At 37.3% G+C, this 16,363-nt stretch overlaps 1 protein-coding gene across 1 annotated transcript in view; it reads left to right on the top strand.

Annotated features, from left to right (window-relative positions):
* The window catches only part of Unc5c (unc-5 netrin receptor C), a 356,375-nt gene that overhangs the window by 233,889 nt on the left and 106,123 nt on the right, over positions 1-16,363 (top strand). The window contains exon 3 of the mRNA XM_027926684.2: positions 5,078-5,221. Coding sequence (XP_027782485.1) covers positions 5,078-5,221 — 144 coding nt within the window. The remainder of the gene's footprint in view (positions 1-5,077; positions 5,222-16,363) is intronic.

Raw genomic sequence — 16,363 nt, forward strand, 5'->3', positions numbered from 1 at the left:
TCCTTTATTCTGTTAATGTGATGTATCATGTTGTTCCATATATTGAACTGTTCCTCTGTCTCAGGAATAAGTCCCACTTGAGCATGGTGGAACTTTAATATGCTTTCAAATTCAGGTTGATAATATTTTGTTGAGGACTTTTACAACTGTATTCATCAGGATTATTGGCCCCTACTTTTCTAATAATGTCTTTGTATGGTTTTGATGTGAGGATAATGCTAGTTTGATTTTTTGGGAAGAGTTTAAGAAGGACTGTTCTTGATCTTTCCTTAAGTGTTTGGTAGATTTTAACAGTGAAGCCATCTAGTCCTCTGCTTTTCTTTTATAGGAGACTTTTCATTATTGAGTAAATTTCCTTATTCATCATTTATTCAGATTTTCTATTTTGTTATGATTCAGTCTTTGTAGGCACTGTGTTTCTTAAATTCATCTCGATCACAAATACAGTAATGTAACTAATAAAATTATATTAACAATAATGCTAATACACCACTAAGTCTCAGTTTCAAATTGCACAACATAATTTTAGTTTTCATTGCCTATTCATATATTAAAAATTACATTAAAAATTCAAGAAAAACCATTGCAAAGCAGAGTTGGTAAATTATGTGTTTACAGTGTCTGTACAGATTGTCAAATGACCTCAGGGAATATAACCTGCTGTAAAGATTGTCAGATGACCTCATGGAATATAACCTAGCATCCTGATTGTGAAGTTCTGCCTTTCAAGTTATCATATTTTGATTATTATAGTCACAGTTATAGGTTGCTAAAATGATTATCAGTTTTTATGGTATGACATCCTTTTAAATAATGGCAGGGTATTTTGTGATTTAATTTAAATTAAGACATCTAGAACTGATATGTTTCATATTTTAGATCATATTAGTGAAGACTAATAGGATTAGGCTCCCAATGAAAGCATAAGAAAGAGACCACACTAATTCAATAAAATGTCGTAATATATTCCAGAACATCCCTACCTGCAACTTTGTGCCTTTCCCACTAACTCCTGTCCTAACTGTGAATGTCCTGTAATGAGATTTGGGAGAGCTCTGCAGCTCTTCTCCATTAGAGAGATGGGGGTGGGGTTGGGAGGCAAATTGCTGGGCCTGTGCAATGTGTTGTCTCCCTTTGCCAAAGGGAAGATGAAGTCCTTGGGAGGCAGGAGGAATACAGCTCAGACACACATAACACCCAAGTCTGATGCTGGCTTAGGTGGGTTTCAGTTAAACACTCATGAATTATCAGAAGGTACAGTTTGGTAACCACACTTTTTAAAATGTATTAAGACGGTGCATAATTTTTAAGTATCACCTAATAAACAAGGTACTTTTATTCAGTAAATAAACAGCTGAAGCCAAACAACATTTGATCCATTTTTATATTTCTGCAACTTAACATAGTCTCTGACATTAATGATTTTTAATAAGTACGTGTTTGATGGCACTACAAATTCAATTTCAATGGGAATACAGATATTGTCTTGAATAATTATTCAAGGAAATTCATCATGTATTGGTGATTAGTTTAGAATAATATTCTAGGAAAATACTATTTGTGGGTGCCTGATCACTATTATAAAATTAAAGGTATACTAAAGATAAATAATCAATGTCATTTAGTAGATTTTATTGCCATATTCATGTATGGCCTCACAAAGATCCACTCAGAAGGTGACATTTGCATCTGGATTTCTATATTCATTTGAAACTCCCTGTTAACAAGTGTATGCTCAGACTCATTATAAGACTTCTTGGTATAACATGCTAATTACTTTCCTGCACTCTAGCTCCCAAACCACAATGAATCATATTATGAAAGCAAATCACTGAAAACTTCAAACAGCATGCGTCTTTGAGATGCCACTATTAAGGGAAACATAATGATGGGGAATCTTTGATGTTATCAGATGTGATGGAAACTACACATTTGTATTTGTGTAAATCCTATAGACTGAAGCATTTCCCCTACCCTTAAATAACCTGAAACCAATTTCAAGTTCCCAAATGCTCTTCAAAGCAGCCTGCCTTGGAAGTAATGCTGATGGCATTTCATATTTCAAGGAAGCTTGCTTTTTCCATCTCAGGACTTCAAGCAGATTTGAAATTTTACTTTCAAAGAGAAAAGATATTACCTGCTTTTACCCAAACCACTAGCCCTGGTTTGATGATGAGCAAAATGTCATAGGTAATGAACTTATCTATGGTAATGAAACTATGGTATGTAACCTTGTAGCTCAGAGTCTGAATACTGCAGCCGATTCCAGGGAATTTTGAACTGTGTTTAGATACTTCATGGTGCCATTCTTTCTTGTTCTTGTGTTGTTGACCAAAAGTTGGAATGTAAACTTTGGAACATGTAACAGAATAACTGTACACAACTGTAATTAGTCCACCTCCTCCTGAATGGGGTGTCTGTGGAGCTGAGACAAAAAATGGTGTGTGCTTGATTCCAGCGCCCACAGGGAGCCCAGACCACACAATTCAGAACATTCATACTATGAATAGCTCCTGTAGCAGGAGGGTCGGTCTGTGGCTTCTTAAAAGGCTTCAGATTTGTGGTCAGTAGAAACATCCATGAGCCTATTTGGGATAAAGGATACAGTGGACCTAGTGAAGTTCCACTAGCATTTAATTAGGTTTCCTGTAATTGCTTTAAGTAAAAGTGGGGAATGAAACCTGAGGTATCCTCTTGGGACACAAAATATTTGTATGTGGTTTTAATATCCTGAGCCCATTTGTTGATGCTCTGAATTTTAGAAAGAGCCATTATAGTTTGAAGGAAATATACACAGCAGGTTTATCAGCCCTTTGGTAACTGTAAATTGGAAGAGCTGTGTTTCCAGTAACTGAATTTCTGCATGAGGAGGGAATGGATAAAGAAGTAAAACAGGCAAAAGCATTAAACACCAGAGTGAGGAAGAAGAAAACAGGAGGAGATGGGGTTGGGAGAGAGGTTGCATTCCATCTATCCAAAGACACAAATTTCTAGATATTAGAAAAATGAGAAAAATTATAGTAAGATCAGAAAAACAGGAGGCCTGAGCAAAGCCAGGAAAGAGGGTGGAAAGTAATGCTATTCACTGATAGTTTGGGATTTTTGCTGTGAAGATTGTTATATCAGTTGGACATTGGCTAAAATAATATATTGGCTTTTCAGACAGGGTTGAAGGGTTGCATTATAGCAGTTCCTTGAAATTTCTTTTTAAACTGGTCATTGTATAAACATGATAGAATTACTAATTTTCAAAACTTTAAGATATTTTTAAATATACTCAGTAAACTTTTGACAATGGATCTCATCCTTTCTTATGATTCTAAAACCCACTTTCCTGGTCCTCAATCCAATAGAGAGGATCTTTAGTGGACCTAAGAGCCTACTAGTTCCCATGACTCAAGCCCTCTCAGCTCTTAATAGAAAATATTGTTCACTCCTCTGGGGGACAGTACCTGCTTCCACTGGGTGGTTGTTAATTTCCTGAGTACTCTCACTCATTTGAGTATTTCTTAGGTGTTACAGAGAAATTTCTGGAATTCCTTTTTAGGGGTTTCCCAAAGGCATACTCTCTCCTGTCACTTTTAATCAACATTACAAAAAAATTATTACTTTTTGGAACTTGTTAAACTCCAAGAAATTGAATAAATAAATATACACCCACTGACATACATATACACACATGCACAATATCACAATATACACATGCACTCACACACATGTATATATTTTATATGTATCATATGATACATATAAGATGTATATATATGTGCGTGTGTGTGTGTGTGTATATGTGTATATATGTATGTGCTCCCACCCTGGGCTCTCACCATATAATGCTACCAAGATAGCTCACATTGGTTCTATCTTTCATGCTAGATTGAACTTCTTTGTTACTTTCTCTCATCCCTATAGCTCGCCTTTGCAGCATTAAAAACAATTATTCTTAAATAGTAAATAGTATACCCCATTGTTAATATGAGTAATTAGAATTTCTCTAAGTGCTCAGTACAATATCTTTTATGTAACTGACAATAGATACTTATTCAATGAATGAATAAATGTAAGGTAAATAGTGCAAAGTGATTTATTTAATCATTCTTATTGTGTGCCCTTACTTGGCTCAAAACAAGTTATCCTACTCCCTGGATATTCTGCTAGTTATCTCAAATGGACACTCTATTCTGAAAATATGTGTATTCCATTTCCAGGAGAACTGAAAGTTCCCCACATACAATGTTCAGATAATCCCTTTTACTCACTGCAAAAATGAGCATTGCAGAATGATTCTCTGTAACAATCTTGATAGCTAAAGATATATATCCTTGAAATGATAATCCCAGATTCTTAGTTCAAGTTTTGTTATCCAAGATTACATAAGGCTGTGAAATAAATTGCAATTATTTCAGCATTTTGGCTGAAGGACTTTAACAAGATTTTAGTTACATTGCAATTACAATGCATCAGGTGGACTTTCAAAATATCTTGCATGAAAACCCTAAAGTCATATATTCTTTGATTAGGATATTAGAGGTATGTTAACTGAAGTATTTCTTTCACACACACAAAAAAAAATAATGGGCTATTATAATTGAAACACAACTATTAAAGTAATTGAATTGTTAAATTATCACCACAAAGATTATAGATTTAGGTTGTTCTCTCTCATTTCTTGTGAGGAGTTGGAAGACTGTGTATAGCACCTGGAAATCCTAGCCACATTTTAATTGAGGTACAGTCCTTCGATGTGAAATCTGAGTTCACTCCTCAGTAAACAGAGGGCTATAACTTGGTGGGGGATGAATTTTAGCAAGCTCCCTGGGGAAATCCATTATTTTGTAGGGTGATGGATTCACTCCACTTTCATCTTCAGATGAATCCAGAAGATTTGAAATAGCAAATAAGAGAATGAAAAAGTAGTTAAATAAAGCGACAGGAGCCAGCTGAAAAACCAGAGATGAGAGACAACATCTGGATGTTGACCTATGGCAACAAGAAGGATCACTGGGGAGAAAATATGTGTTTCATATTTCATTGGTACAGGTCTTTTCTTGACTTGAACCTCCCTTTCTCTTCTCAGGTCTCATTGTCCGGGAAGTGAGCATTGAGATTTCACGACAGCAAGTGGAAGAACTCTTTGGCCCTGAAGACTATTGGTGCCAGTGTGTGGCCTGGAGCTCAGCAGGCACCACGAAGAGTCGGAAGGCTTATGTGCGCATCGCATGTGAGTCGCTGCACAGACACACACACACTGGGTTTCAGAAACTATGGAAATATCAGAAACTTTAGACCATAACTGATCTAAAGTCTGGGATCAAAATCCCTGGTGAAAAATTGCTCCAGATTTCTTCATTTGAGCTATACATCCCTCTGAAGTCCCAGAGATATCTTTTTTTTTTTTTCAAGACACTGGGTAGTTTTCCTTTAGAGATGTGAAAGAAGTCTTCCTACTTTCAAAAGATTCTTATTTTGTTTTAATCTTGTAGCAATTAGGCTATAGGAGAACCAAGTATATTCCTTTTATGAGTTGATTTAAAACTGTATTGAGCAGTGTCCTTATTGGAAATAAAGACTACCCAGATCAAGCTTCTCTGTTTATCTAGGAACTGTTATAGTGCCTTAGAACACAGCCTTGTTTTCCAAATTGTGTTCATTTCTAGAATAGTCATGTTCAGGAAAAGTGCCTCAGGAAAAAAAAGGGGGGGTTCTATAATCAAATAAATGTGAGAAATATATTCTTTGACAAAATTAAATGGTTTATTCATTGTAAAATTTCTCAGATTTGTGGATATGCTAATAGCACATTCTCCCCAAGAGAAACCAAGCCCCTGCAGAACCCTCTCTCCCTGAGTACTCTACTGCTAGAGCAGCATGAGTGTTGCTAGACCGTCTTAAGGTCCATTGAAATTCATATGTTTTATTTTTTGAACCTCTTTAAATGGCTAAAGCTTACTGAATTCTCTGTTGTGGCAGATGTCAATAATACATCTGCTGTGTCAGTAAGTCACATCGGTGCTGACTCATGTGCTCTCAGGTGGATGCTCATCTCTTGCTTCCCTTCATTCAACTTGATCTGGATCTGGACCATTGCAGACACTTCCCCTTAGTCTCCATGGCTAAATCTTTTCCCTGTTCTAGTCCTTCTTCCATGTTACCACGAACACAGTCTTCCTTAAACTTAGGACTCAATCTCACTTCTACCCTTGCTTAAAATGTTTCAGGGACATTTAAAGTCAAAATTTCTTATCAAAATATTAGAGACCAGTGCCTTAAAAATCAGAAATTAACTTTCTCACAATTCTGGAGATCAAGGTGTTAACAGGTTTGCTTTCTCCTGAGGCCTCTCTGGGGTTTGCAGACGGCCACCTTTTCACTGAGTCCTCACATGGTCACTCTCTCTCTGTGTACACATCCCTTGTATCTCTCTGAGTGTCCAAATTTCCTTTCCTTATAATGATAGCCATCAGATTGGATTAAAGCCCAGTATAACTGTTTTATTTTAAATAACTCACCTCTTTAAAGGCCTTATTTCCAAATATCAAAGGGTTCTATAATCAAATAAATGAAATATATTCTTTGACAAAGTTAAAGTGGTTTTAGTATAAGAGGTTTAGTATAAGATTCTGAGATACTAATGGTTAGAGATTCAAGGTAAGCATTGGGAGCAGGGAGATACAGTTCAGCTCATAACCACCACATTTCATGATTTCCATATCCATGCTATGTTTCAAGCTCTGACCACAAAGGATTTCTAAACGTTAGTCATACCAGATTACAAATGTTTTAATCTCCATGCCTTTGGACTGTTGCTTATGCCTAAAGATTTCACCCTCGTCTTAGTTCCTGTTATACTTTTTTAAATTAATGTATTTGACAAACATTCAGTGAGGATTTACTCAGTTCTGGGACAATTATAGGTATTAGGGATGGTGGGGAAAGCAAAACATATAATCACGGTTGCCCTTGTGGTACTAGTCTTCTGGTGAGGAAATGAAACCTCTGTGTAAAATAAATAATAACCAGTTAAGGAGCAGCTAGTATGTGCTGTAAAGAAAAATAAAGCAGGAAAATGGAATGGGTAGTCAGGGTGAAGCTGGTCAGGGAAAGTTTCCTGAATAAGCTGATGGTTGAGTCAATCTGCCTGCAGGAAAGGGACCAGGTGAGGACTCAGCTGTCCAACCGAGCAGCAAGGGATTCGATTACAGACCTCTGAGGCAGGCACATGCTCAGCATCATCCAGGCAGTGTGGTTGGGCCATAGAGCCCAAAACAGCCTGTGTGATGGGAGAGACCTGAGGGTCTGAGACAGGTAAGACTGGAGGGTAAAGACAGAGAGGGATGTGTGGAGATGTGGGACTCGGTGCTGTGACATCTTGGTTTTTAGAATAAATGTGTAGAATCTTTTCTGCAGAGGAACTGCATCTGACTTCATTGGGAGAATTACCTAAGGGCTGATGAGAAGAGACCTGGAGTGGCAGCAAGGGTAGAAAGGAAGAGGGCTGCAGCTAGGAGCTATGTTGGGCAGGCTCAGAACAGAAGCAAGGATGGAGTGCTGAGAGCAAGATTCTAGATACATTTAATGTAGAGGGAAGAGCTTTTGTGGAGAGTTAGGATGTGAGAGGAAGAGAAGAAAGAATAGTTCAAGAGACCTGAGCCTTTTTGAAGAATTTCTATCACGTGTCCCTGGTGAAAGCACTCCTGTTCCATGCATGGAGGACAGATATTCCTCTCTATAAATTTTCAGAGCAGTTTGTTATAATTTTAATCTAGGGATTGCCACATTTTAATTATATTCATTTGTTGTAATGTTTGTATTTCATTCCAATGACTTCCTTGAGATCAAGTCTTCGTTTTACTTTATGTCTTCAAGTCTTAGAATAATGCCTAGAAAACCCTAGATGCTTAATAAATGTTTTTGAAATAAAACCACTATAAACCACAAGGAATTCCCTATGAAGTTTATTGAAATGCTGTACATTAATCTTCCCTCTTCGAATATGTCTAAAGAGATTTGCTCTTTGTCTCAAGTGGATTCTCCATGAAATAGACTGTGAGACGGAGACATACTTGCAGAAAATGTATTGAAGAGAACTCTTAGGAACAATAGTCTAAGGATATCAGGATGTTAAGTGGAGGAATGGAGTCAATAAGATTGGGCAGAAGGAGAAATTGAACTTCAGTGGAAATCCAACAGTGGCTAACCTATGGGGAGGTATGGAGCGCCAGCAGCCATGTGGAATTGGCCCACCTGGAGGCAGAGGCCTTAGATGGATTAGTCAGTGGATATGGGCTCCTCATGTACTGCCTACCTCAACAGCGAGTGTGACCTAGGACCAAGCAGCCTTCTTCCCAGAGAAAGATGGAGAGCTGGCAACACCAACATTGCCAATAGGGAGGGGACAGGCCTGAAAGGGGATCTAGGGGGAATATCACCACATCCCCTATAATCTTTTTACACAAATCTCTGAAGAATTTGTGTTATAAGAAAGAAATATGTCTTTAATCATTTTTATAAAGAAACAAAAAACTAATTGTTTTGATTGAAGATTTAAATGAATTCAAAATCAGCTTTGAATTATAATCAAAAGAGGCACAATGATAAAAAAAGTTTATCTTTATCTTTCATTTCTATGTATATCAAGCACAATAAATATTTAAAATTGGAGTCTATTCTCTATACTAAATTATTGACTTGCCTAAAGCTGAAATTTAAGGGCTGCATAATTTCAAATGCTGGATTTCTATTTAATAAGCTTTCAATTTGATTTGATTTTTAGAGAAGATTGTGGTGCCAATTTTACATATATATGTAAATATTATTGGTATACACATCCTATTTTTCCATGTAAAAATTAGGTACATAAATACAAACCCCCACCCCATCTTTCTATACAACATATTCTGCAAACCTAGCTACTTAATTCGTGGCTTTTAATTGTTATTTGACATTTTCCAATTATAAGAAACTAAACTCTAGGAAGAGATTAATTGATCCATAGCATCTTTTCCCTCCTGTAAGAATACTTAACAGTGGTTTACCTAAAACTTCATAATTAACAGAACTCCTGTGTGTGGCCAGGGAACACCACCCAACATGTGATGATTTGTTCATATAGATATATATCATGTGAAGAAACAAAACAGGTGAGGTTACAGGTGCTCTCTGTCAAGGCTACTCCCTACCAAGCAGGCCTTGCTAATCCATGCATGTCAATTTTCTAGTCTTCATTGCCTCAAATGAGCCGTGTGTGCTTTGCCTAGTAACACTTGACAGATGGCCATCACATGAAGTGCAATTAAAGTTTAAATTTAATTCACAGGTGAAGATAGCCACAATGCTAAGGTTAAATAAGTACAATGACTTCTCACCTAATTAGATTTATGCTTATTAGGTATACTGTACTGGGTCCATCATTCTTTCTTGAAAAAGTTCTATTGTCAGAAGTTGATTAAGCAGAAGTGAACATTGACTAGTATTTGTTTGCCAAGAATATTCCATACCATCAAACTATATGAGAGAGAGAAAAAATAAGTTTGTGGGGCTGGGGTTATGGCTCAGCGGTAGAGTGCTCGCCTTGCACGTGCAAGACCCTGGGTTCGATCCTCAGCAGCACATAAAAATTGAATAAGTAAATAAAATAAAGTTATTTTAAAAAATAAGTTTGTGAAACAATCAGGGCAGAGGAAAAATACGGAAATTGGAAAGTTTGAATTCACTGAGAACATAGTGGGACTGCTCTACATGCTCTTCCAGATTTCCCAGGTGGCTGCTCTAGCTTCCCTGGCAGAGAGAGGTTTCTGCTGAGAAAGCTCAAGTGGATGCTGCAGTGACTAAGTAGAGCTCTTCTGGCAGCACCGCTGTGAGTGTGGAGGGTCTGTTTCTTCAAGTGTTTCTTGCTAAGGGCCAAGGAGAGGATCTCAAGGTGTGAGGCAGGCAGGAGAATGGAATAGGCAAAGTGTGAGCAAACACTTTGTTTAAGAACCGTTGTGGTTTCAATATTGCTGCTGCTGTGGATGTCGCTGGTGTTGATGAAGCAGTGGTGTGGTCTTCTGGGGAGAGGGAGGGGAGGTGATAAAAGCAGCTAAGTGGAATGGCACTTAGCTGAGGCACATTGGCCTCAGGCCAGGTTGACTTATGTTCAGATCCAGCTTCCATCACTGACTGATGAGATGCCAACCAAGTTACTTAACCTCTCTGAGCCTTAGTTTCATCAACCATGAAATGAAAATGATAAAGCTATTTTAAGATTTAATGAGATAAACTTGTATAGCATATGGCACAATGCCAGGACACAAAAGCCAGCACACAGTAAATGATAACACATGTTCATGATAACAAACATAACAATTTAAGTGACCTGATATATTCATTTTGAAACTTTTCTATGCTAAACCAGCTTGAAAAATTAAAACACTCTTCTTCCTTTACCCCCTTCATGTCCTGAGCCTGGGCTGTGAATCCTAGAGATGAGAATTTTTTCTGATTCACACAACATTAGAATATAATGATTGCCCATGCCTGAGGATGGAAAAGCGGGTCATATGGTCACCCTTCTAAATTCATGAGTGAAAGTGGGATTTATATGCACCAAGAATTCATTTCCCTGGAAATGGTGGGAGAGGTCCTCAGGATTCCTATTTATCATGTGTGCAAACCAATAAATCACAGCAAGCATCACAAAGGCCACTGGCTACAGAGGGCAGTCAGAAAGCTCCTGGAAAGAATTAAGGTAATCAAGGTGGCCCTTGCTACCCTCCTCTCACAGTTCATGCTGCCTTTTTTCTGTGATCAGAACCACCTTGTTAGCCACCTGAGTTGGGATCAGCCTTGATCATGTTTGTGAATCCAGAGTATTTAGTATGCTGTTCAGAATAACAGTGTCTAGTAGAAATATAATGCCAGCCACATGTGGCCTAAAATCTTGTAATAGCCACGATTCACAAAGTAAAAAGAAACAAGTGAAATGAATTTTAATAATGTACTTCATTTATTTTAATATCTAAACTAGCATTATAACAAAATAACCAATATAAATAAGCATTAATGAAATAGCTGATATTGTTTTTTTCATACCAGTCTTTGAGATCCGGTATATGTACACTCACAGGACTTCTCAGTTCAAAGGAGCCTCAGGTTGGGTGCTGAAAGCCACATGTGGCTGGTGTTAAACAGATGGGCTCGAGAATATCAGAATGGCAATGGGAGTACTGTTCTGGTCACTTCTTACATGTGAGCTTATCCAGTCCTTGAAACAACACTGTGCGATGGATGCTGTTATTATCCCGTTTTGTAGATGGAGGAAATTGAAAGCAAGTAGAGATGATAAATCCACCTTGAGGTTACAGGGCTGGAATATGGAGAAGTGAGTCAGTCCAGGAGCCAAGCCCTGCTTTTAACCAACACGCTGGGTGCAAAGACAGGAGAAGGATGCTGGCTATCCCTGGAAGTGACTTATGACATTATAAAACATTTTGTGGTACATTTCTAAGAGTGGACAAGAAGGAAAATGAGGTCATGAAGTAACAGGAAGTACTTCTATTTACAGTATAGAAGTACAAGAGGATCTTGGCTTCCTGCTTCTCTCCTTTTGCTTGGTCTGCTCTAAACACACCATTTCCTTATTTCTAGAAAGCAAGCAACTATTCAGAAATAGAGGATCTTCTCCAACACTAAACCTGGGGTTCTCTTCCCCCTTTCATTCAGCTATCAGCTGAGCTATCACCTCTTCAGAGGGGTTGACCACCGTACCATTGTCCTAATCCCAAAACTGCTTTATTTTTCTTGACATTATTTGTTTACTTTCTTATTGACCATCTGCCCTACAAGAATACAAGCTTCCTGAGGACAGGCATGTTATTTTCTTCTTCATCATATCCCCATTGTCTAAAAATAATGCCTTGCAAGTGGCTGTTGCTAAATCAATGAAGACAATGAATAAGTGGCAACAAGTGGAGTAAAACTGAAAGCAAATAAAGAGGCAAAGGGATGATGCTATACAATGATAATCCTTTGTTCATTTGATAAAATGGTTACTTTTTCAAGGAATTCAAGAACATCAGCTCAAGAGATTGCCTCTGTGCTCCCTTCCTCAAGCTCCCTTTCGCCTCTTGTACTTATTCATATACACCTTAGCCTTTATCAATGTCTAAGCTATTGTACAATTACATATTTACTATGTTCATGGTTTGTATTCCCTCTCTCCTCATCAACTTAGACACTAAGTTCCATGTGGGTAAAGATGTGTGTCGATTTTTTTCATGATGAATTCAAAATGTTTATAATGATGCTTGGCACAGTGTAGGTGCTCAAATGCACATCCCAAAGGAGTAGGTGAAACAGCACTTCTATATTCAGGTATCACAAATTAAGTGTGTTTGTGTTTGTGTGTGTGTATGTGTTGAATTATTGTGATGGTTTATATATATAGAAATCCTAAGTTGTGACCCTTACGTTACTTTTCTATTTTATACCTGTCTAAATATTTGGCATAAAATAAGATTAATTATATGATTTAACCAAATATTGAATTTATTTATGATAAAGGTCATGCCATGAACAGTGTCTAGTAGCTGGGAATACATGTGTCTTAAAACTCAGCAGATTTCCTGACACTAGGATCAATGGCCTGTTTGCTAAGGTGCATGTCTGAGTTGAGTCTAATCCCTTACACAACTGTTAAGCCCCCATTAATGCCCATTGTAAATAATAGAGGCTGAATTTTGAATCAGAATTAATTGCACTTTTTAGATAAGGGAGAAAATTTAACAATAAGTTTCTGCTTGTTTTATATAGATCTCAATAGTTGTATGGTATTAAGAAGTTTGTAAAGGTATTTCTATTACAAGATTTAGAACTGTAGCAAATACCTGATTGTGTCAGTCTATATTTTTCCAAACTTATTTGCTTTTATATATGGGCAGAGGCTCCTGAGTTTCCTGAAGACCCCACAAATCCATGGGCATTTATAACCCATTTTTATTTTGAGATGCAGGGGACCATCTCATAGAATTCTGTCTCATAAAGTTATATTTTGGAGGAAATCATCTATCAATATGTTATAGGCAGGGCTGATAACCCACTGGACTAAAATGTGTCATTAAAGTATGTTTTATGCCACACGAAAAGGGAAGTTTATGGCTAAAATGCTTATTTGCAAAAATCTTGTCTGCTGTCATTGCATTCTTTCTTTGTACTCAGCGAAAAGAGCCTTAACTTTTTGGTATGTCAGGTTCCTCATCCATAAAGTCGGCATGTTCCTTATTATTTATCCCTAAGACATACCTTAAAAATATTGTGATGACATATAATCATTTTTTTCTGAAACTAAAGATGCAGTATGAATATAAAAGAGTGACTTATACGGGGTGTTTTTTTCCTCCCTTTTCTCTGTAATGGATGTCATTTAGAGTTCTAGCTCTAAAATATTTATTTTTTAAAAAACCCTTTAGCAAGACTATCTGAATACAAACATATTTGTCCTATAAATACCCCAAAGTCAAGAAATAAAGAAGAAGGGCTGAAACTCTTTTTCCCTCCTGCAGGGACTGTGTTCACTTGAGATTTCTGAGTTTAAAAGATCTCAGTGCAGTGAGGGATAGACCTGGGCTCAGCTGAGGATGTTGCCAACATGATCCTCCTGCCAACATGCTGGCCTCTGTCCCTGGATGTGACTTATGACATTATGAAAGGTTTTGTGGTACATTTCTAAGAGTGGAAAAAACTTTAGCTTTTACAGAAGGGAAATGAGATCATGAAGTAACAGGAAAAACAAAAATCCATCATCTTCATCCTTTCTTCTTAAGAAGCTCTATGTGTCCGGGTAGCCAGCACCTTGGCTTGTGCACAGCGTGCCTGACTGGCGATCCTGTTGTACATTAGCTGTTGTGATTCTCTCAAAAGGCCTGTGAGGTGGGCACTTATTACCCTTATTGGATAAAGAACAAAGCAGAAGCATGGAGATATTAGGTAACTTGCCTAAGTCATCATTGAGAAATGATAACTCTGAATTTTAAGCAAATTCTTCTCTCTGCAGTCTAGTTCATTGCACGGAATAGCAGAAATGACTCTTAAACTTTTCCATCTAACCAAAGATGTGACTGCATGTAGTTCATCTTGGTTGGTTGGTTGGTTGGTTGGTTGTTGTTTATTTTATCACCCATAATATTTGAGATCAAAAGGCAAATAGAAAAAGAAAATTCCATCTGATTTTTATGTACCTTGTATCCCTTGCATTTAAAAATACAATAAAAATTGATTAATATAATAATATTTTGTCATCTAAAAAAAAATTCCAGAAAAAATCAGATATGCTATTCCTGGAACAGAAAACATGTCGAACATTTTAAGGTTCTATGGCATTAAGCCAGGTATTTTTCACTTTTAATAAGTACTCAAAGCTCTAAAGACTAATCTAGTTTTCTCAAAATGTGCAGTACTGGTTGGTTCACAGCGGTTATTTCCCATTAATAGCTAAATTGGGTGATTTAAACATAAATTCTACTCTACTATGACAACATAATTAGTCCCTTCCATCATTATTAGTGAAAAGGTACATTTTTTTTTCACTGTAAGAACACAGGTACTCATGTTTTATCTGATTGTGGAATTATTTTATTCACTAGAGGAACACTTTGAAAATACATTAAAACTTTTTTTAAAAAAATTAAAAATGTATTCTGTACCTCTGTTTATTGAACACGTAAAAATTTAATTGAAAAGTAATTTGAAAGTATGAAACTATGAATCATAGTAAAGCAGCTGTATTTGCTTAATGCAAGGTCAGGCCTGTGTCAGAAAGTATGTAAGATGGACAGCAGCAGAATGCTGTGACATGGATCTCATCTAAGCACACAATTCTCCTAAATCTAGAGCTATTTTAGTAAGATAGGTTCAAATTTTGGAGGCAAGAAACTTAATTCTGATACTTGTGTTTGCCCTCTTAAGTCAACATGAAATAAGTAAATAAATAAATAAATATCAGTACAAAATGAACTCTGGAAACACTTGACAGCTATACTGAATTTGGTGACAGGATAAATTGGGTATTCAGAGAGGATTTTTATTTATTTATTTATTTGTTTATTTATTTATTTATTTATGTAACTGCACTATCCCAAGTGAGGTTTTTGTTGTTGGTGGTGGTGGTGGTGGTTTTCTTTTTTTGGGGGGTGGGGTTATCAGAGATTGAACTCAGGGACACTGAAACACTGAGCCACATCCCCAGCCCTTTTTGTATTTTATCTAGAGACAGGGTCTCAGTGAGTTGCTTAGTGCCTTGCCATTGCTGAGGCTGGCTTTGAACTTGCAATCCTCCTGCCTCAGCCTCTCGAGCTACTGGGATCACAGGCGTGCACCATTGCACACGCCAAGTTTGTTATTTAGTCTTCACAGTAACATAAGCAATACAATCATCATTTTGTGTACACAGAAGTGAAGGCACAGAAACCACTAAGCAGTGAACCAGGGCTAAACCCAGGCAGGATGAAGCTTGGGTCCATGCTTTTATAAAATGTTGAATTGTGGCCACAGTGCGCAGGGCTGTGATCTCTGAAATAGTAAATGTTACTTTATTTGGAAAAAGGATGTTTGTAGATGTGATTAAGATAAAGAGATCATCCTGAATTATCCAGAGGGACTCTAAATGCAATCAAGAGTGTTTTACAAGGTAAAGGCAGAGGTGAATTTAACACAGAAGTGAAGGCAGTGTAACCATGGAGGCGAATATGAGGGATGCAGCCACCAAGAGTCTGGAGCTAACAAATAGTATCTCTGAAAATCTCCAGAGAAGGCAGAGCCCTGCTGCCCATGGTTGTGATCCAGTGAAACATTTCAAACTTCTGGCCTCTAGAACAGTGAGAGAATACATTTCTGTTGGTTTAAGCCAGGAAATTTGTGGTCATTTCCACAGGACATGAATACAACCACAAAGCAACACTCATCCCCTAACACAAAGAGTCACCTACTCTAAATGGCTGGGCCACTTGAACAAGCGATTTAACCTCTCCGCGTCCTATTGTATAATCTGTAAAATGAGGCGACTGGATTATTCAAGTTGGAAGATCTTTTATAGTTCTGCTCTATAAGAGAAATTATAGAGGAGACTATCAGATTATTTTGGAAAACCAATTAAATTCAGCATTTATTAAGGAACTTCTATGCTGAATTCATGGAGACATATTTGTCCTCAAATTTGTCTAATTTTAAATTTTCCCCCAATTTAAAACTTTAGCATTCAAGCTAGGCCTGGTGCATGCCTATAATCACAGCGACTTGGGAGACTGGGACAGGAAGATCACAAGTTCAAGACCAGCCTCAGTAATTTAGCAAAACCAAGTTTCAAATAAAAAAGGGCTGGGGATGTAGTTCA

This window comes from Marmota flaviventris, chromosome 7, assembly GCF_047511675.1.
Source record: "Marmota flaviventris isolate mMarFla1 chromosome 7, mMarFla1.hap1, whole genome shotgun sequence".
In the NCBI taxonomy this organism is placed as follows: Eukaryota; Metazoa; Chordata; class Mammalia; order Rodentia; family Sciuridae; genus Marmota; species Marmota flaviventris.